Here is a 21471-nt window from a genome sequence, read left to right as displayed (position 1 = left end):
TCTCCCTTTGTTTAAGGGTCACAACCCTAGTTTTAGTATAAAAGGGAGCCTTTGGGCCAAGGATACCCTGTGACAAATTTGACAATAATTGGCCAAGAGGTTCTTGAGTTATGGCCCATATCCTAAAAAAATTACGCACACCGCACAAATGACCATAGCATTAGCTCTTTGAGCCTTAGGCTCAGAAGAGCTAAAAATCCTACTTTTTTCATCTCTGGTGTTTCTCTCCCAAAAGCTTGTGATATGAAAAATCGAAACTATCTCCAAGCTCTTGTGAGATGAAGAGTTTATCTTATCTTTATATATATAAAAAACAGTATACAAAGCATTGTTAATTGTATTTCTCTGAGCACATGCACGTTTGATACAGGATGGATTTTTACAGTTTTGATGTTATTGCTATAAATCTAGCACAAGATCTGTCTGCATTCCTCATGGAGAGCTAAACATACTGGTAAGCAATGTATCATTTAAAAAAGAATAGAGTATATTGTCATAAAAAATCAAATAAAATTAGTGATAAAGTGAGCAGTGTTTTATTGCATATAAAAATCATTTGAAAAACAAAAAAAATAAACTAAAACTGCATATAAAAAATAAAAATCTGTCAAAAAGCATAGTAAGATAAAGTAGTTTCAAATAATAAAAAAAAAATGTTTATTTTCATGCACAGTAAAAAAAATAATGTAAAACATCCAATCAAGAACTGTGGATTTGTTTTATTACATGCAATAAATACCCTCTTTTTGTTAAAAAAAGGACATGAGGAAAAAAGAAACATATTCAGAAGTGATAAATTCCTTGTTATACAAGAGAAAGTTCTGAATGGAAACATTTCTGTTAACCAACTTTTATTTGTGAGAGTAGAATACAGTCAAACCTCATTACCTCAAACTCAATGGGACCGAAAAAACACTTAGAGATATCCAAGGTAAAATACTTAAATAATAAATGTTTCAACATATACATGGTATTTGAGATATTATGTTTGTTTATCTGTATTTGCAATGTTTAGACCCTTATTAGCAAACATATCTCACAGCAAAGAATTTTCTTCTCTAATTGTGTATTAACTATTCCCAGTGGCTAAAATTAATGGTCTCAGGTGGACTTTAAACAGATGAATAATAAAAATAGTTGATTAAAAATATAAAGATTAACCCATTTGGAAATGTCTTAGTAATAAGAATGTTGATAAATCATAACAGCCTCAACCTGGGATTCAGATTGCTGTACAGAAATCTTTAAGTTGATATGATACAGGATAAATCTGTCAACCAAAAACTGTCAGTGACAACCTAACACTGATCACAACTTGTTGAAACTTTGGAGATCACACAATAAAAATGCTATCAAAAATAACAAAATGGAATGTTGTGAACAAATAAAATCAGATTTCAAACAATAATAACCAATGAAAACCTATGAAAACAATGACCTATAAACAAGACATATAAATTTCTCAGCAATAGACTCTGTTCGTCATACACTATTTGAATAATATCATAAAGACTGAAGCTCAAAATAACAGTGTATTTCATTATTTTCAATCTTTAACACAGGCATAAACAATTAAAATGTCTTGCTTATGAAGGCGAAAAGCAAGTGTTAGTTTTTATGCCCAAATTTATATTTTTATGAAAAATGCATTTTTCCTAAAATATTCCATACATTTAATATCTTATATCATTGATTTCTATAGTCAGTCATTGTCATTTTCTTAAAACTGACACAAAACTTGAATCTTAACAAGTAGATAGGAGGTCTGATAACTCCTGTACATATATCATATCAATAGCAGCGCATATTAATTTAAAAAAAAAATCATAAAATAAAACATAAACCCAAATAACAGGGTAAGAAAGCCCAAACTTGTCACAACAAATATTGATGAAATCTAATCATTACTCTCTTACCTAAATATACAAATAAAAGTATGATGTCAGATCTGTACAATGTATGTGTTTTAATATACAATATGGGTGTTCTGTACAATGCATGTTCTATACAATATGTACAGTACAATCTTGATGTAGTTTGTGCAGTGATCAATGTAACTAGTTTTTACAACATCTAACATGTAGTGCTTGTTATATGCCTAGATAAAATTTAAAAGAAAACACAAAACAAAAACTAAAAAAAGTTTTGTACACAAAAATTAATACAAGAGGCCCACGGGCCACATCGCTCACCTGAGCACTATGGCTAGGAAAAAGCAGAAATCAGTTCAGTCTTGAAAGGTTGAAAAGTTTGAATAAAAAAGTGGTTCGGGGGGAGGGGGGTGTCATAAATTGAACAAATTTGAATCTACATTATCTGAGGATGCTTCCATTTAAATATGACCAATCATGGCTTTGCTGTTCTTGAGTAGAAGATTTTTAAAGATTTAACCTATGTATTCCTATGTAAAACTTTGATCGCCCATTGTGGCCCCACCCAACCCCCGGGGGTCATGATTTGAACAAACTTGAATCTACACTACCTGAGGATGCTTCCATGTAAGTATGACCAATCATGGCTTTGCTGTTCTTGAGAAGAAGATTTTTAAAGATTTTTCCTATATATTCCTATGTAAAACTTTGATCACCCATTGTGGCCCCACCCAACCCCCGGAGGTCATGATTTGAACAAACTTGAATCTACACTACCTGAGGATGCTTCCATGTAAGTATGACCAATCATGGCTTTGCTGTTCTTGAGAAGAAGATTTTTAAAGATTTTTCCTATATATTCCTATGTAAAACTTTGATCACCCATTGTGGCCCCACCCAACCCCCGGAGGTCATGATTTGAACAAACTTGAATCTACACTATCTGAGGATGCTTCCATGTAAATATGACCAATCATGGCTTTGTTGTTCTTGAAAAGAAGATTTTTAAAGATTTTTCATATATATTCCCATGTAAAACTTTGATCGCCCATTGTGGCCCCACCCAACCCCCGGGGGTCATGATTTGAACAAACTTGAATCTACACTATCTGAGGATGCTACCATATAAATATGACCAATCATGGCTTTGCTGTTCTTGAAAAGAAGATTTTTAAAGATTTTTCCTATATATTCCCATGTAAAACTTTGATCGCCCATTTTGGCCCCACCCGACCCCCGGGGGTCATGATTTGAACAAACTTGAATCTACACTATCTGAGGATGCAACAATATAAATATGACCAATCATGGCTTTGCTGTTCTTGAAAAGAAGATTTTTAAAGATTTTTCCTATATATTCCTATGTAAAACTTTGATCGCCCATTGTGGCCCCACCCAACCCCCGGGGGTCATGATTTGAACAAACTTGAATCTATACTATCTGAGGATGCTACCATATAAATATGACCAATCATGGCTTTGCTGTTCTTGAGAAGAAGATTTTTTAAAGATTTTTCCTATATATTCCTATGTAAAACTTTGATCGCCCATTGTGGCCCCACCCGACCCCCGGGGGTCATGATTTGAACAAACTTGAATCTACACTACCTGAGGATGCTTCCACATAAGTTTCATATTTTCAAGCACAGTGGTTCTTGAGAAGAAGATTTTTTAATGATGCCATTAATTTTTCATGAATTCGTAATTATCTCCCCTTGGAAGAAGGCGTGGCCTTTCATTTGAACAAACTTGAATCCCCTTTACCCAAGGATACTTTGTGGCAAGTTTGGTTGAAATTGGCCCAGTAGTTCTGGAGAAGAAGATGAAAATGTGAAAAGTTTACAACCAGGGATGGGCACGATTACTGAAAAATGTAATCGATTAATAATCGATTACTTAGAGGAATTTTGTGTAATCGATTATTAATCGATTACACTCATTTTTGTCCTGTAATCGATTGTAATCGATTACTTTGGAAGATGTAATCGATTAATAATCGATTACTCCCAAGTTTTTATCCCTTCAAATACCAAAGCAATATTTAAATGGTAATGTTGATGATATCCACTGAAGTTTGAATGTATTCCTGCAGTTTCAGTGCAGATTCTTTTAAGGTTTTATTCTGGCTAACATTCTCACTAAATGCCCAAATGAGGGATTCTGTACCATGAAAAGTGGAGACATGATTCCTACAATAAAATATGTCAAGGAATTAATTATTCCTCTCAACCTTGGATCTGAACCTCCATATTCAGATTTGACTTGTTGCAAAAATTATTTATTATAAAATAATTTTATTGTGAATAACTTCCTTAGAAGTATTTGGGCTGCCCGTATGTTGACAGTACACATTAAACATTCTTGTGTTCTTTAAAAAAAATAAGTAAATTAGAACTCTTAGTAATAAACATGTAAATCAAATGTGTCTTTAAGTAATTAAACTAATAGCACAATTTCATTCTGTATTGAAATAAGTGTTTTGAGAGCTATTAATTGTTTTAATAATATTGTTTGTCTTCAATAGAACTATGAATAATAAAAGTTAAAACTAGGTAGTTCACAGTTTACACCTCATTATCTGCAAGTCAGGGATGTCTCAGTCAATTAATTAGCCAAGATAAGCAAACACAGTGACACTTACTCCCTCTCTTACAGACACTTATAACCCCTCACTGATACAAAAGAAACCTTACAATTTTGAATGAAAACATGAGAATGATTTTGCAAATTTTAAAGTTACTAAAACAACAAGTTTGAAGTTGTTTAAACATTTTCAGATATGAATAAGTATTTCCATCTTCTTTTTTTTTGAGTACAATGTAGTTTATTTACCAAATCATTTATATTTAATACAGCACTTAAATCTGTTTTTGCTATTTATAATTTTCTATTACAACCACAAAGTTTTTCAATATTTGAAATATGAAAAAGGACATGCAGCAAGAGGACTATGGGTCAAATGTAAAATGCATACAAAAAATCTTTATGTATATATTTTATTAATAAATAGTTGAAATACACTTCTGAATTATTTAATACTAGACCAGTAGGTCTATAATGCAAATTTTATTGAGAACATTATTAAACTTATGATAATAAAAGTAAGGTAATCCAAACATTACACTAGGTTGTTTATATTTGATATTTGTGTGTGAATGACAGTAAATAATTCTCCAAAATAACATCCATTTATGCATAAAATAATCGAAAGTAATCGAAAAAGTAATTATAATTACATTGGAAATTTTAGCTGTAATCGATTAAATTACGATTACAAGTAATCGAAAATCTCTTCGATTACAGATTACTGTCGATTACTTGAAAAAAAGTAATCATTACAATTACTCGATTACGATTACCCCATCCCTGTTTACAACAACGACGATGCCAACGCCAACGACAGACAACGGACAAATTTTGATCAGAAAAGCTCACTTGAGCCTTTGGCTCAGGTGAGCTAAAAAAGTATTGTATCAACATTTCAAGACCCTGATTCTAAGACCCTGATGAAATTTACATGCAAAATTCTGAGTATATACATATACAGTCAAGCCTTCTTAATCAGAACACTTTTGTTCCCAATTGTTCAGATTAATGAAGCATCCAGATAACTAAAATTGGTATATATAAATATAAATTGTTCCCCACATTTTTGTCTAAAATGTGAAGCATCCTAATTATCGAGGCTTCATTGAATTTTATCTTTCTATTAAAGGCTTAAAAGAATAGTAATGCAAAAATAAAATTTTCAGTTATAACAAGTAATCATTTTTTGTAATTGTTGATTTTCCAAAATTACAATTCTTTGAATACCTTAGATTTTAACAATATGCTGGAGTATACATTATTAAAATTAATTAATTTCAAGTGAATTATAAAGTACTACTCCAATTTGTTGAAACTTCAAACATGATATTTTGTTCTCATTGTACATATTTGTTATTAAATATCAAAGTAATATTTTGAAATTCAGATCTTCATTAATATTAAACTGCTAGCTAATTTTTTCCCCCAAAATTAACTTTCGACTCATATAATGAGGGTTTGTGTGACAGAAGACCATATTTCTTGCAATTAGAAAGAATTGGCCAATATGCCTGGCCACTTTTTTCACTGCTTGTGCAAAGTTTCACACTCACAAATATAAGAATGATTTTAGACAGATGAATAAACCTTCCATAGAATACTGATATTAAGTACTTTCATATGAGGTATTTTTGGGAGCGTACACTGATTGGAACATCTGCTTCAGATCATGACAGTACTCTGATTATTTCTCCACACTGCATCAGATCATTACAGTACTTTGATTTTTCCAAGCCACTTTGATCATTACAGTACATGCAGTACTTTGATTTTATTTCACAATTTTTCAAGCCCCTCTGTAAATGTTAGTATCTCTACTAGGTTCATATTCATGTTTTTCTCCAGACAATGATAATAGAATTCTGCTGCCTCGCTTTTCATGGACTTTAGCTGTGCCAGAAGTTTACCATCAAATTGTGCAAAGGAGGGTACACAACTGTTAAAAAAAAACAAGATACTTTGTAGGTTTATCTGTGAAAATATCCAGATAATTTTTTTCTAGATTATTCTGTCTAGAAGCCTTCTCCATTCTATTACATGTATATTGTTCTCTGAAACTTGTATTAAAATTTACAACTAAATATTAAATAATCCATCCAATTTGAGGTAATAGAACCAGATTAAGGTCAGACGACACTTTCCTAGTGAACATATAATTTTCCCCAAAATTTTGTCATTGAAGTTTAACTTCCTAAACAAGTTTCCTCACCAAAAATTGAGGAACCTTACCAGGCATTTTAGCAAGATACCAGAGGTGATATTTCTTATATAATCCTTATGGTAATCTTTTGAATTGCCATTGTCACAATTTTTGGTATACTTACTTATTAAACATATTGAAAACAATTTAGAAATCACAAGAGAATGACAATTATGAATAATTTTTGATATAATACCAAGGTATACGAAATATATATTTGAGGAACGTTTCGTCTGACCTTAAGATTACACTTGGCTGTGTATTCTTTTTAGCGCCTATGGGGAAAAGCAATTACCGCTATATGCCTTGCATGTATACACATAAATTAGAATATTAAAATTAAATGCGCTAAATCAAATCTATGCCAACTTGATCAAAAATTGACTTCCGCCAAATACTGTACACACTAAATATAAAACTGTAAATTAAGTGGAACTTTTAGCGAGATGCAGATATAGCGATTCATCCTAAAAAATTGGTATATATTTTTAACAAGAAGTAATTTTAGTGATTTTATAATGCCAAGCGAAGCTTTTACTACAAATATGCAATTAATTGTTAGCGATATTCAATTTTAACTATCTCAACACCCTCGGTAATAATGCCAAATTCTAATGCAATTGTTTTTTAAAACACCTTTTGACTGGCTAATGCACTGATGTTTGAGGCAGTTAAACGCTTACGTGTTGCTGGTAAAACTCAGTTTGCGACCGCTAAATCAGCATTAACGGTCGCAAATACCAAATTAGAAGATAGTCATTCCCTAAATCAAATCCTCACAAAAAATCTCCTTATGCGGTACATTTACAGTATTTAATATTACTTACCCATCTAGTTTGAGAGAACAGAGCCAATTGGAGACATCCTCCGTGTTCATCTGATAAACCTTGGACGCCGTAGAGCTTTGTCTGATTGGCTGACTGCCTTGTAATGAAGAGGAAGACGAAACTGGGGCATCTGTCTTATCTGAAAGTAACAAAGAATGATATTGGATGTGATCTTCAAATTTAAGAGATCTTTTATGCTAACAATGAAGCAAAAAATTTTATTATTGTCACAGTGTACAAAACCTTTTATAAGACATTGGGTATTATCTCATTTTAAAAAAAAAAAAAAAAACCATTTGTATAAAATAAAGAAGTAGTTTATCACATTTACACTTAAGTTTTAAAAATTCCGACCATTACAAGTTTTATACAGTACGTATCACAGAACATGAATTGTAATTACCTACTAGTATTGTGTCATTTTTTAATACCTACAGACACCATTTAGCTCTCAGCACAGATAGCCACATGATTACCTGTTGAGGGATTTTCCAGAACCGACAGCCTCCCAATGCTCTTAAGTTCCTTCATCAGTCCATTCCATGGCTTTTCAAATGGATATTTTCCGCTGAAGTCGAAATACAGCTTGGCTCCGAGAATCATTCCGAGCCAGCCGTCAGGGCGATATCTCTTCTGGACCATCAGGGGAATGTACTCTTTACGGAGCTGGAAGGTGTACTCTGCCTCTATAAATTACAGCTATGTTTAGTTACATGTTTCATATTAAGCTAAACATTTTGATGATGTTGACGTTACGTAAAATATAAGCTATTAAACATTTGAATAATTCTGAATAATATAAATTAACAAGCATTTTGAATAATAAGGTCATATTAATATAGTGTTAAATCTAAAGCAAACTAGCATGGCGCGCCATGCCCTTTTCTCTCAGCGCCATGCCCTTTTTTCCTTGCAAAAATAAATAAATATGCCTAGCAGAGGCAAGATGGACTAGCGGCTTTGTTTATTCAGTGCATGGTGATTAGCCTCTTTGTTTATTTAATGCACACAAAGATGTGAATTCAGGACAGGAAATCACTTCTCGCTTGAACGCACACAGCCATCTGGCCAGGTAACATGCCTCAGGCTGTCAGGGTAAAAGAGATAACAGGAGAAAATATCATTTGATTGCATCAGGGACCTATATACTAGTACATGTATATAGGTCCCTGATTGCATTGATTATGCAAGAATTAGCCCAATGTCAAAGATAGATTAATTTGTAAATTAAAATGTTTCACATTTTAAATCTGGATCGTTTTTTTTTTAAATTGAAAGTAGAAAAAACAGAGTTGATGAAGAAATGTGAAAAATAAAACTGCTGATGAATTAAGTCAACTTACAATGTACCAAAAAAACTGAATATTATGTGTGAAATGGGCTAGGAAACAACAAGGTATGAAGTTAGTTTCTTTCAACATGTTCAATGATTCTGTGTTCTAACTTTTTGAGTTGACACCTTGAGGCTCAATGTTTCTAAGCCAGAAAAAAAGTTTTAACCAATTTATATATTATTTCAAGTTTAATGTTTTGGTATGATCAGTTTTCACTTGATTTTGTTGGTAGATTATTTTCAAAATAAAGAGAATGCCCTCTACATCTATTATCCAAGTAGCCCCCCCTTGCAATTTTGTTCTGTTATTTACCTCATACACAAATAACAATATTAAAGCAAGGGAAAAAATTCATACCCCAAACTAAAATAATTCTTGAGCAAGTGACAAAAAGATTCACACCTATTACTTTTTAAGCATAACCTTGATAACCGTACTAATTTCTTGATTAAAAAATTTGAATTTAAATTTTGGCAATAATTGCCCTCTTAGTGTGTATTAAATGAATTAAGCTGACAGATTTATAAATTGTTCTTTCAGATACTGGTATAACTAAAGATTTCAGTATTAAATAATAATTTAAGTACAAAAACATGATAAAGAAAATATTTATAATTTCAAAGACGTTAAAAAAGTGCCCTCATGAAAACTTGTCGCGGCGTAAAGTGTCCTTTTGATTATTGGATTACCATGCCCTTTTTAGGGTCTGGATTTAACACTATTAATATCTGCTTTATATGCAGATGCAAAACAAGTTTGTTCAAACAATTATTTCTTTATACTACTGTATATAGGGTTATTTTGCCCTGTGTTATTTTCGCCCTTTTGCACTTGTGAACAATTTTGCCCCGTTCTAAATTCGCCCAGTCACAGTTCTGTACAAGAAATTATACTGTGTTCTTTTAATTCAACTAAGTACCATAAAGACATCAAATACCAGAATGACAAAAGAAGAAATCCTACTATAAGCTTTATGGCTCTGTATTTCTTCCCATAAAAATCTTGTTTTGAAACACACTGATAGGTAATAACTCACCCAGTCTACAGTTAGGGCTTACTTTATATTTCTCTGACATACAGATTAAGTTATAACTCACCCAGTCTACAGCTAGGGCTCTCTTTATATTTCTCTGACATACAGATTAAGTTATAACTCACCCAGTCTACAGCTAGGGCTCTCTTTATATTTCTCTGACATACAGATTATTTATAACTCACCCAGTCTACAATTAGGGCTTTCTTTATATTTCTCTGACATACAGATTAACACCAGTGCTGCATTCTCCACTGCTTCAGCCATAGCAGACAAAGTGGATCCACCCATCCTTTCCACATCAATCCAAACCTCCACTCCTTCTTTCTGAAAGAAACAAGGTGTCTTGTTATTTTATCAAATAAAATAATTTTACTGTTTGGGACAACTTGTCCACTCTATTTCTGAAAGAAACAAGATGTCTTTTGTAGCCACAGTACCACAGCTGACATATTTCTATGGTGACAGTGTTTCTTTAACAATTTTAATTTCAAGTCAAATTTTTATACAAGATCTTGTACTTGACAAAGCCTTAAATTCTTTCTTTTGGCTCAGAAAGTGGATTAATTTTGCAAATATCTCAACTCAACTCAAAGCTATTTTCCGAGTTTCATAAGGAGGTAGGGGAGAAGGAGAAGGTCCCCCTCCTAACTCCACCCCTCCATTCACCCTCAGGCTGATCTCCTCCTCAGTGCTTCCACTGAACATTTGCTACATTCAATGTGGATAAACAACATACAGTCAAACCTCATTATCTCAAATTGAATGGGACAGAGAAAAAAACTTCTGAGATATCCAAGGATTTGAGATATCTAGGGTAACATACTTAAAGAATGAAAAGTCAGGACTTCCAAATCACTTGAACATATCCATGGTATTCGAGATATCAGTGTATGAGATACCAAAGTTCAACCATATTGTTGGAGATAGTTTTATAAATATGTGCTTACTTTTAACCTCTCCCGGATCTTCATCACAATTTCTTTCTCATTCCAGGAGTAACTGATGAACACATGGCCTTTATTTTTCTTGGCAGACTTTGGACCTACAAACCAGACCAAAATTTGTAAACATAAAGACAACAGTTATCAGTTCTATATTTATACTGATCTGTTAATGGTCAGTTGCTTAATAAGCAATGTTTTAGGTTATCTTGATTTTCTACTAAATCTGATTTCATGTGTTTATTGCATCTCACCTTTTTTTTTGTCTTAAAAAGAATTTTTAAAAAAGTTAAAAATCTCTATAGATATATTGTTGAAAATGACACACAAGGAATGCTGAAAACATTTTACCCCATACAGAGAAAAATGTTCATAAAATAAATCCTTAGATTTTTTTCCCCAAACAGATATTCTAAAATCACATACATGTTTTAGGCCTAATGTAAGCCAGAACTACATCATAACAAACAATGTCAGAGTCAAAAAGCCATATTCTGACCAAATACTCTCACCTTAAACAGCAAGTAACAGAAAATATGAAATACACCACTTAAACTTCTAGATCCACTTACGTTTTGATACATCATTCACCACTTAAACTTCTAGATCCACTTACGTTTTGATACATCATTCTCTCCTTTGAGTACAAACAGTGCTCCGCTGACGTTTTTTGCGACAATTTTGTCCTGACTATTCGTCAGGCTCTCCAGCCTCTCTATCATTTCTGGGTACTCTACGATTTGTTGACACACCTCCTTGTCGAATGATAAATTCCATATCGCCCTCGCTGTAATGGCTTGTTCCTCAGTGTGTTCTCCTTTCAACATTTCAAGGAAAACCGGTAATGCTCCTGCTTCAATAATCTACAAAAAAAAAAAAAATCATAAACAGGGGAATATAAATTTAATTTCATATCTAAGGTTAAATAAAATTAATTCTTAGCACATTGATTTAAGTATTGCCCCTGCTTCAATAATCTGTGAAAACACATTACAAGAACAGAGAAATTCTATACACAAAATTTCCTACCTAAGGCCATGTAAAACTAATTCTTAGCACATAGATTTATATTTACATTCTCTTTTCTTCAAACTACTACAAATGTATGGCATGTGGGGTTTTTTTTCGATTTTTTTTTTTAATTACAGATCCTAATCCTTTTTAGACCATCATTTTATTCATTTTTAATCCAAAAATACACTGTTTGGCAAAATTTGTGAGAATCTAAACATTAATCTTATGTGATCTAATAAATCATGATGAAATTCTTTATATTGTAGCATTGTAGTGGTTATAATTAAACATTAATACTTCTTTCCTGGTTAACATATCCTGATATTCTATGAGTATGTTATGAGCTACTGCACTGAAATCTGGAGTCGAGCTTACCTTTTTCTTATTTTTGTCGTTAACGGCCAGTTTACTCAGCCCGTCCATAACCTCCTGAGGGGTAAAGCCTAAATGTCTTCTCTTTGTATTCTTTAAGGCCTTGGTGATGTATTTAATACAACTTTCTATGGCACCTGTGTGTATCAAAGAGACCAGATTTATTATATGTATGTACATGTAATACAACTTTCCATGGCACCTATGTGTATCAAAGAGTCCAGAGTACTTATGTTTCATGCCATTTTGTTTGACAAGGTAAGTTGTGAACTCAGTAACCTATGCATTTTTCAAAATCTAACATATTACCTATATACAGTATGTTTAACTGTCAAGGATCTTCAATTTGAAATTTATATGTTATGAAGTTCAGTATATGTCATAGGTTAAAATTTTGGGAAAAAAATAATCAAAGAAATACACACACCCCTTCCCGAAAAAATGTGCCTCTATCCTGAGAGCACAAAATGGTGATCAAAATTTTCAATCTGACTTTAATTCTTACTTTTTTCTTGTAGTTTGCATTTTGATTTTTTTAAATACCATTCTTTAGTTATTGGAATAAGTTTCAAAATACCATAATTATTCTTCAGTTCTATATTTTGATAAATAGATATCTGGAAAAAAACATCACTAAAACAAATCATTGATCCACCTACCTGTTTCATCAATCAGTTTATCATTATCCTCCTCTTCTACGATATGAGCCAAGGTCAGAAGGGACATGACCTTTAACATCTCATAGGTCAAATCCTTCCAGGTGGCAAACTTCAGCATCACCTGATTATAAAAATCAATAACATTCAACTTCAACATCATCTGATTAAAATCAACAACATTCCAAATTCCATCATATTATTCTCAGAGATGACATTGCTTTTGGTACACCCCCTGTTCGTTGCATATAACATTTTGCCTTAACGCTAATGATTTTTCCAAAGAAATCTAATTTATAGTTAAACTGTGCACAATTTTGATAGAAATGTGATTGCATCTTTCAACATGCCCATTTTACAAAGGAGTATTGGGTATTTATCCCAGTGAAAGTTATCTCTTTTATGGAAGGTCTATTAAGCAAGAGCCTTGTTTACTTTAGCTGTTTTAATTATGATATTTATGAATATGCCACAACTCATTTTAAACTCTCAACTATATAAATGCTCTGAAAAGGGGAATAACTCTTTCAAATTATGTAGTATGAATGTATTGTGATTTTATGAGTATAATATATATTTAGAGAATTGTCATCCTGTTATTATTTAATTGTATTATTATTATATGTATATTTGCAGAGTGACTATTATCATTATTGTTGTTCATCCAATAAACCATCAACGAACCCGCAGGTGTCTTGGTGTATCTATATATTACCATCTTCAAGACTCGTGTTACATTAATTTCATTATCCCTCTCTATTTTTTAATACTGACCTCAAATTTAAACATTGATGACAGTGAGCAAACAAATGAATTTTTATACAGTCCCTGATTCACTTTTTGATCTTTTTTTTTTTAATTGAAAAAAATTATTGCTTAGATGACATTTGTACCTCAGTGGTGCCATTTTCTTTGAAGTAATGATGAATATCTGTGGTTCTGGAGATGTTGTGTAATATACTCATGGAAGCTTTCACAACATAATACACATTCTGTAAAGAAAAGAAGCTCATTTTAGTCAACATAAAAAATATTCTTTCATCTGTTATAATATTTACATGTGATGGGATTTCTCTTAAAGATTCCTTTGTTGGAAAATTTAAGTTCAAATCCTTATTCACTCAGTCCGAGAGTACATAGTACTAGAGGAAGCGATCGTTTCCATAACAAGATACCTAATAGCCACAAGACTCACTTGGGTCACTTTTCAATTTTTCTATAATTTTATATTTATGCAAGTCGACATTATATTCAAAGAAATGTTATTCAATAATAATAACTTAAAAATTTATATGCCTTCAGAACATGAAGTAAATTGCTCCTCACAGTTTAAAGACAAATAAGAAGTAAATCTTATTTTAATAGGAGTTGGAAACATACTGGATTCTGACAAAAGATAAAAAAAAAAAGAAAAGTCACCTTGGAATGAAGGTTTTTAATATAGGGTTCATGATCACAGTTAATGGTAAAAAATCTCACACCATCATTGTCTGCTATGGACTGAAATTAAAAAAAAAAAAAAATTAACAAGAGTGCGTAGTACATATGCATTATTTTTTTGTTAATTTTCTTAGAAGTTGCTACACACCTTTAAAAAAAAATGAAAATGAAAATTTTTTAGTCAGAGTAATTAAAGAAATTAATGTGATGATCATTACATTATTTTTATTTTAATTGCAGATATAGTGTGGTGTCCAAAATTTTCAATGGAATCCTATTTTATGTTAATTGGGCCAAAAATACAACTTCGTTGATGTATAAATAATAATTTGTAAAATTAACATTTGTTGATCACCTGCTTTAAAATTTTGGTCTGACTCAAATATGAAAACAACAAAAATTTGTATTCAATGAAAAAAGATGGGATCAGAGTATATATAATTTTTCAGACTCAAAGTTAATTATCTATAGTTTGAACTTATAAACATAATATGTGTTACAATGATTGATTGATTGATTGTTTAACCAATCAATCAATGTAACACATATTATTTTTACAAGTTCAAACTACAGATAATATGTGTTACATGTCAATACCTTGGCAAGTTTAAGAGAGGCATCTGAGTAGTTCCACAGAGTATTAAAACAGTAGTACACAGGAAACCATATAGAGTCATTCTTAAATATACCCTTTCCATTCAATGTCTTCAAAATCTTCATGGTAATCTCTGCAAAAAAAAAAAAAAAAGAATTGTATGGATGAACTTTGGTATCTCCCTGTCATCAGGAAAAGTTGGTAGTACACTGCCTGAGGTTGCTAAATTTTGAATTGGCCTAGAAAAAATGTTATCTTGAGAGCCTTCGGGAATGAAGTTGATTACTCTATTATTGACCCGTCCGCAGGGGATGTTCACTCCTCCATGGCACCTGATCCCACCTCTGATGTTTTAGAGGTCCGTGTTTGCTCTGCTCCAAAATTTTTACTGTTTAATGGACTTTTGAGCTTGAATACTGTTCATTATCTCCATACATTTCATGTTCATCTGAACTAAACACAAAAAGTTTGATCCCTTTAATGTTTAAGAAATGGGGTAAATTGATCGTATTATAAAGCATATATTAAACTATGATTAAAGATGAAATGAAATGCATTTAAATGTTAAGCAAGAAAACAAAAAATAAATAAGCGACCCCCCCCCCCCCCCCCCACAAAGAGAGTGGAGATTAGGGTATCCTATGCAGTTTGTTTAAAAAGGAAACAATATTCAGCAGAGTTAAATAAAGAGCATGCCATGGCTTGAGAATCATGCCATGGCTTGAGAATCATGCCTGAAAGAGAACAAAATATCAATATGTATTACTAAAATAATATCCTTTATTTCTATTTGAGTAGAATCAAATTAGTATGGGCTACTAATATTTTGAGGAGGAGGGGACTAGTGAAATTTGCTTCGGCACTAGCCTCCTTGGCTAGATCGTAGACAAAATTTTCATTTAACATTTAGCAAAATTTTTCCAACCTGCGAACCCCTCCTCAGCTAAAGCATTGCCGATTTTGTTCCTAATGGCTCGGAAATTCCAGTATGTGTCTCCGATACTTTTCAAAATCTTCATTGTTTCTGCGCGGTCATACTCATCTAATCCCCGGAGAGCTTGCACAAGTTCTGGAACTCTCTGTAGCATTTCTTCATCCTTAAAGTTTAAATATAAAATATACAATGTATCTAGGGAATAGGGCATTTGCAGTTAAATAAAATCTTGCAATGACTTGCAATGAATATGCAGGTGAAAGCTTGATAAAATTTTTTCAAATGCTCATTCTCACATCAAGAGCAGAGAAAACTTAATGTATGTAGGGATGAGATTGTTATAACCTGATAAATAGATTCTGACAAACCATAAATTGAAAACCAACATCACTTGCACTCAAAGGTTTAAATTAATCTTAACGTGATACAGATAAGGCTCTGGATCTTATGCAACAGGAAAGATAACTAATACATGAGGACTCTTTCCAGCTTTCACATTTCCTACTAAGTTTGTATTAGGAAAATTGTCATGAGTTATCTCTTGTTGCCATTCCATTTATATAAAGTAAGAACATAATTCTCCACCAACAAAGTGCTAGTCCAGATGACATACAGAATCAGTCTTGGTTTCAAAATATGTCTGACTCTCTGCAGAAGCAACATAACAAATACACAATCATGAGGGAGTCTTACTGAAGAACATACAATCTGTACAGTAGATGTGTAACCTCTACCTAGTACAATCAAACCTTGTTATCTCGAACTTCATGGGGCCAAGAAAAAAACTTCAAGATATCCAAGGATTCCAGATATCCAGGGTAAAATACTTAAAGAATAAGTAGTTGGGACTTCCAAATCACTTCGAGATATCCATGGTATTCGAGATATCTGTGTTCCAGATACCAAAGTTTAATTGTATATTTTTATAGGACGGACCTTGATCTTTAACATAAGTCAATATGACCTCTCTACGTCACTATGTTCATTCATTTCAAAGTAATAGCCAAGGATAACCTTACTGACAGACAATCAAACAGACAAATCAAAAACTATGTACATTTTTTCATCTTAGGGTGGCTGGGAGCATAAATATCTCACCAAAACCAATGCATTACTTAACCTAATTACTGAAACAAAAAAATCGAGATATTCCACATAGCTAATCAAACGACACAATCAAATTTTTCAAAAAATAAAACCTACCTTGAGATTCTTAATATTACATATCTCATCATAGTTGATCTGTCCATTCATTTGTTCTGTTGGATTCTGGGAAGGGTCCTCCATGGACTGACTTCCAGACTTCTGAGGAGACTGCCCAGTGTCTGCATTCATCATGATGGTGGACTCGTGTAGACTTAGGGGGCCATCTAAAAATACAAAAATTCATAAATTTGAAAAAGTGTTCAGGTCATAGGATTGTTCATTTAACATGGTACCTATAATGTACAACAAAAGGTCTTCACAGGAAAAATAAATGTTACAAAGTCTTGCCTATAACGAAACAATTTCATTTAAACCTCATTATCTCAAACTTGATGGGACTAAGAAAAAACTTCAAGATATCCTAGGATTTGAGATATTGAGGTTAAAATACATGAAGAAAAAGTGCTTGGGACTTCCAAATCACTTCAATATATCCATGGTTTTCAAGATACTGGTGTCAATGAGATACCGAAGTTTAACTGCATTTTTTCCTCAGACTGAAAAATAACAAATTAGGGGGTAAAATTTCCCATCTTATATGTTTCATTATTTCATTGTTTTTTCTTTTTGTTTTCTTTTTCCCCTAAAAAGCTTCAACCCAGATGCTTAGCAAATATGAGAGAAAATGGAACATTTGTTTTTCCCTCTTGTCCATGCTTTCTCTTAAGTATTGACATATCCTCACCAAGTTTTATTTGATTATGAAAGTGCATCAATTAAAATTTTATTATTCTAATACAGTTGAACTTCAGTATCTCAAACGTCAGTATCTCCAATGCCATAGATATGTAGAAGTGATTTTGATGTCCCAACCACCTAATTTTCTTAATGTTTTTTTAAACTCAATATTTCGAACCCTTGGATATCTTGAAGTTTTTTCTTGGTCCTATTGAGTTCAAGATAATGAAATTTGCCTGTACTTCATAATTCTTTTACCATAGTGACTATGAAGGCAGCTAGATCTACTCAATACATTAAATGTGTGTCATCAGCCAAAATCAATAAATTGATTAAATTAGTACTTCTCTCTAATGTACAGAAAAACAAGATGACACATAACTGACCTGTTTGAGGCACACTTAAATTATCAATAGACTAACAGGTGCACTGCTATCATGGCACCATCACATTAATTTTTCAAACTTCAAAATATCTAATTTAGAACTATCTAGTAAAGCATTACCCATGCAGGCCTTTCAAAATCTGCCAGTACCCTGTACTTTACCCGGCTGAAATCATGATTGTACCAGCCAAAATATTTGATGGAGAAAAATTTGATTGCATGTATAATTAAATTTCAATTCCACTAGGTACCCCCTCTTTTGTGAAAGTACTGCCTGTCTCTAATCTTTTTGAAAGCCCTGCCCATGGCACCATTAAAAATAACTTCCAACAGGAAACTTGGATCTCCTTTTTGATTTTTCTACACTGAGTTTTAATATTATACTTTTTTTTTTTTTAAATCAGCACTGTGGAAGAAGATGTGTGAAAGCTTTAGACTAATATATCACAGCACTGTGTGTTACCTGGCCATTTTCAATCATAATTTAATCATGAAATAAAATCATTATTAAGGCAATACAATTGAACTTTGGTATCTCGAACATGGATATCTTGAATACCATGGATATGTCGAAGTGATTGAGAAGTATTTCTTAAGTATTTTACCCTCGATTTCTCGAACCCTCGGATATCTCAAACACAAAGTTTTATTTCGGTCCCATTGAGTTCGAGATAACGAGGTTGGACTGTATATCAGAATCAGTAGGCATCTCCATTATGTTTGAAATTGGTGAAGAAATATGCCCATTAAATTCTATATATTTAGTTAAATTCCTAACCCACAATATTCCACATGCACTGAAACCCAACACTAAAATCTCTGTCTGTGACTTATTTTCTAAATAATAATTAATCTCCTTTTCTGAGTTATGAAAGTACTATAGAATGCACACGTTTATGTAATTTTTATTACTGAAGCAAAAACACTTGACTATGTAACACTTACTTGAGTGACTAGAAATTCGTGATCCTTTCTGAGTTTTTAATCTATACTCGCTATACATAAATGTAAATATCAGAGTGTATATACTCTATATATAAAGGCACATTAAAACACAGACATTGTCTCAGGAATCAGGCTTCAAACAAATCATTTCACCAATTTTCCTGTTTCGCTGCAATGTCAGCAGTATGAATATCTCTTAGGAAATGTAAACAAATATTTCCCAGTATGTATACATAAATATTTACCTGGCAGATTCCAATATTACCAAGAGTATAAGGTTTAAATGATTTCTCCGCTAATCATTATGTCAATCAAAAATAGATTTAAATGTCTCGCTAGACTTTTCACATCACTAGACAAATATTTTACCCTCAGTTTGATGGAACCAACATTAAATAAAAATATTTGTTTAGGATACACATATACAAGTCAATTTTCCCTTTACGCTTTCCTGATTTTGTTTCTAATGAGTGCTCCAAGTTCAAATGCATTGATTTTTTAGAACAGTAATACAGAGACAATAGAGTTATCACTGGGTGTAAGACTGGGTTCCAACAGAAGGGGGGAAGGGGGGGGGGGGCTTTAGAATCCTTCGGGTTAAATATTTTTTATAACATGGACCTAAAACAAAAGATTTCTCAAATTGAGCATTTTCTTCCTTTCACCGAAAGGGATTCCATAGCTAAACCTGGATCTCTTTCTGTTGAACCATTAATTTTAAAATACTTAACACAATGCCAAAATCAAGAGATCAAATTTGGAAAGAAACACTTCTCTTAATTTTCCTCAAACCTTTTGAATAATCCAAAACAAAGAAAAACTGGAGACCAACACCTTGAGGTTGAAATTGTGGAAGATTATCACGTTTGAATAATCCAGCAAAACTGTCACACTATATGAACAAATGAACCAAAAATCAGCACTTAACCTACATTTTTTTTTAATGATTGATTAATTCAAACAAAATTTTTAAACAGTTAATCAACCAAAACCAGCAAAAAAATTTATCCTTAATTAATGACCTATGTGACCTCATATGACCTCTCTGACCTTACCTAATTTGCATGTTTGATCAACAGAATCCCAGTGTGACAGAGTAAGTGGTATTTTCAATGTCTTCTGATCGGACAGCGCAAGAACTGACGAGGACTTTCCTGTGTCTAACGATGTTATGGTGGAGGTCGTGCGCTGGGAGTACGACGAACGACGATCCTCCAAGGACGACGACCTTACTGCCCTTTGTCTCTGAAGCTTCTGAAGTTCAACGTTCAAGGCATCCCCAAAGTCAAGGTCATTCATCTTTAGTTTCTTTTCTTTCATAACTTGTTTTTCATCAAAGTAAATTTTTCAAGGTTGTTCAGTAAATATTATTAATAGTAATTGTTCCAAGATGAAGACTCATAACAATGCATTCAAAATGAGATTCCAATTTAATCTGTTTTAACCTGACCAATGCTAGATAAGATACAAACACGGAATGTTTTTGCACAAAAGCTCCAGATAATTCACTTTGCAATAAAAGTCTATTCAAATAGGCCTTAAGAAAACTTTAAATTCAATGCAATCCACCAGTTTCTTCATTCAAGGTACTATACAATTAAAACTCCCTCAAAAAACCAGGGCTACACTCTGAACACCTTCATATTTTGATGCTGCATGCAGCTAGTCTTTATTGAAAGGATCCTGATAAAACTAGGAAACTTGTCTTCCAGCACACAATTTCATCCAAGTTCTTTACTCCTCCCAAAGTAATTCAATATTCTGTGAGAATTGACACTCCAGACTGCTTTGAATAAAAACAATCCACACACAAAACTGAGTGTTCTATCTGCCTCCCTGAATTAAAATTTCATTAAGGCAAGCAGCAATTGTATCCTAAAGCAAACAAATGCTGGTCAAATATTGAAGACAAAAATTCCCAATAGAGCATGTAAGTGATGATGGTACAAATTGTTCATAAATTTTTCATTACACTAAATGTTATCCTTTCACATAAGAGCCAATTATTGAGGTCCCTCAGGGAGAACTATTCCCTCCAATTTCATTTTCAATAAGTCTCTCTGTATTTGATAGTATCAATTTTCACAGTTTTGAAATGAAGATTAAACAAAGTAGTTCAGCCTTACTCAGAGAATAGTAGACTTTAGTTCCCAGATAATATTAGAAATATACCTTAAATACTTCAATTCAAAATTACTTCTTTAAAGATTAACAGAATGAAATCAAAATTTGAATTTAAAATCATGAAGGCTAATTTTGATTACAGTGTAGAATATTCCTGTGTAATTCAGGTTAAAATATCGTTGAACTTTTTTCCCTCCAAAGTTAAATACTGATGGTTTGACAGTTAGAGATGCTGAGATAATCATTTACATGACCGTACAACATGTACATCATCTATCACTGCATGAGTGTTCCAAACACAATTAATGACTTCTGTTTAATGCTGTG

At 32.5% G+C, this 21471-nt stretch overlaps 1 protein-coding gene across 1 annotated transcript; it reads right to left on the bottom strand.

Annotated features, from left to right (window-relative positions):
- Positions 1–5799: 5799 nt before the first annotated feature.
- On the bottom strand, positions 5800–20319 carry LOC133189256 (uncharacterized). Its single transcript, XM_061324660.1, has 14 exons — positions 20076–20319; positions 17010–17176; positions 15798–15969; positions 14875–15005; positions 14257–14337; positions 13731–13829; positions 12841–12961; positions 12185–12318; positions 11412–11658; positions 10802–10896; positions 10037–10178; positions 7961–8170; positions 7485–7623; positions 5800–6393 (listed from the first exon to the last, which is right to left on the bottom strand). The coding sequence occupies exons 1-14, from the start codon at positions 20317–20319 to the stop codon at positions 6234–6236; spliced, it is 2142 nt and encodes a 713-aa protein (XP_061180644.1). The 3' UTR covers positions 5800–6233.
- Between the last annotated feature and the right edge of the window lie 1152 nt (positions 20320–21471).

The sequence above is a fragment of the Saccostrea echinata genome, unplaced genomic scaffold, assembly GCF_033153115.1.
Source record: "Saccostrea echinata isolate AGI-Se365-2 ecotype Australia unplaced genomic scaffold, CSIRO_AGI_Sech_v1 ptg000017l, whole genome shotgun sequence".
Taxonomy (NCBI): Eukaryota; Metazoa; Mollusca; class Bivalvia; order Ostreida; family Ostreidae; genus Saccostrea; species Saccostrea echinata.
The sequence above is the reverse complement of the archived record's forward strand: the minus strand, read 5'-3'. Positions and strand labels throughout refer to the sequence as shown.

Bases quoted from the DNA above. Each gene is read 5' to 3' on its own strand.
- LOC133189256 (XM_061324660.1), bottom strand. From the start codon at position 20,319: ATGAATGACCTTGACTTTGGGGATGCCTTGAACGTTGAACTTCAGAAG. The intron at 12,319-12,840 runs GTAGGTGGATCA...TGATACACACAG, and splicing joins TAAACTGATTGATGAAACAG to GTGCCATAGAAAGTTGTATT. The intron at 7,624-7,960 runs GTAATCATGTGG...TGTTACTTTCAG, and splicing joins TCTGGAAAATCCCTCAACAG to ATAAGACAGATGCCCCAGTT.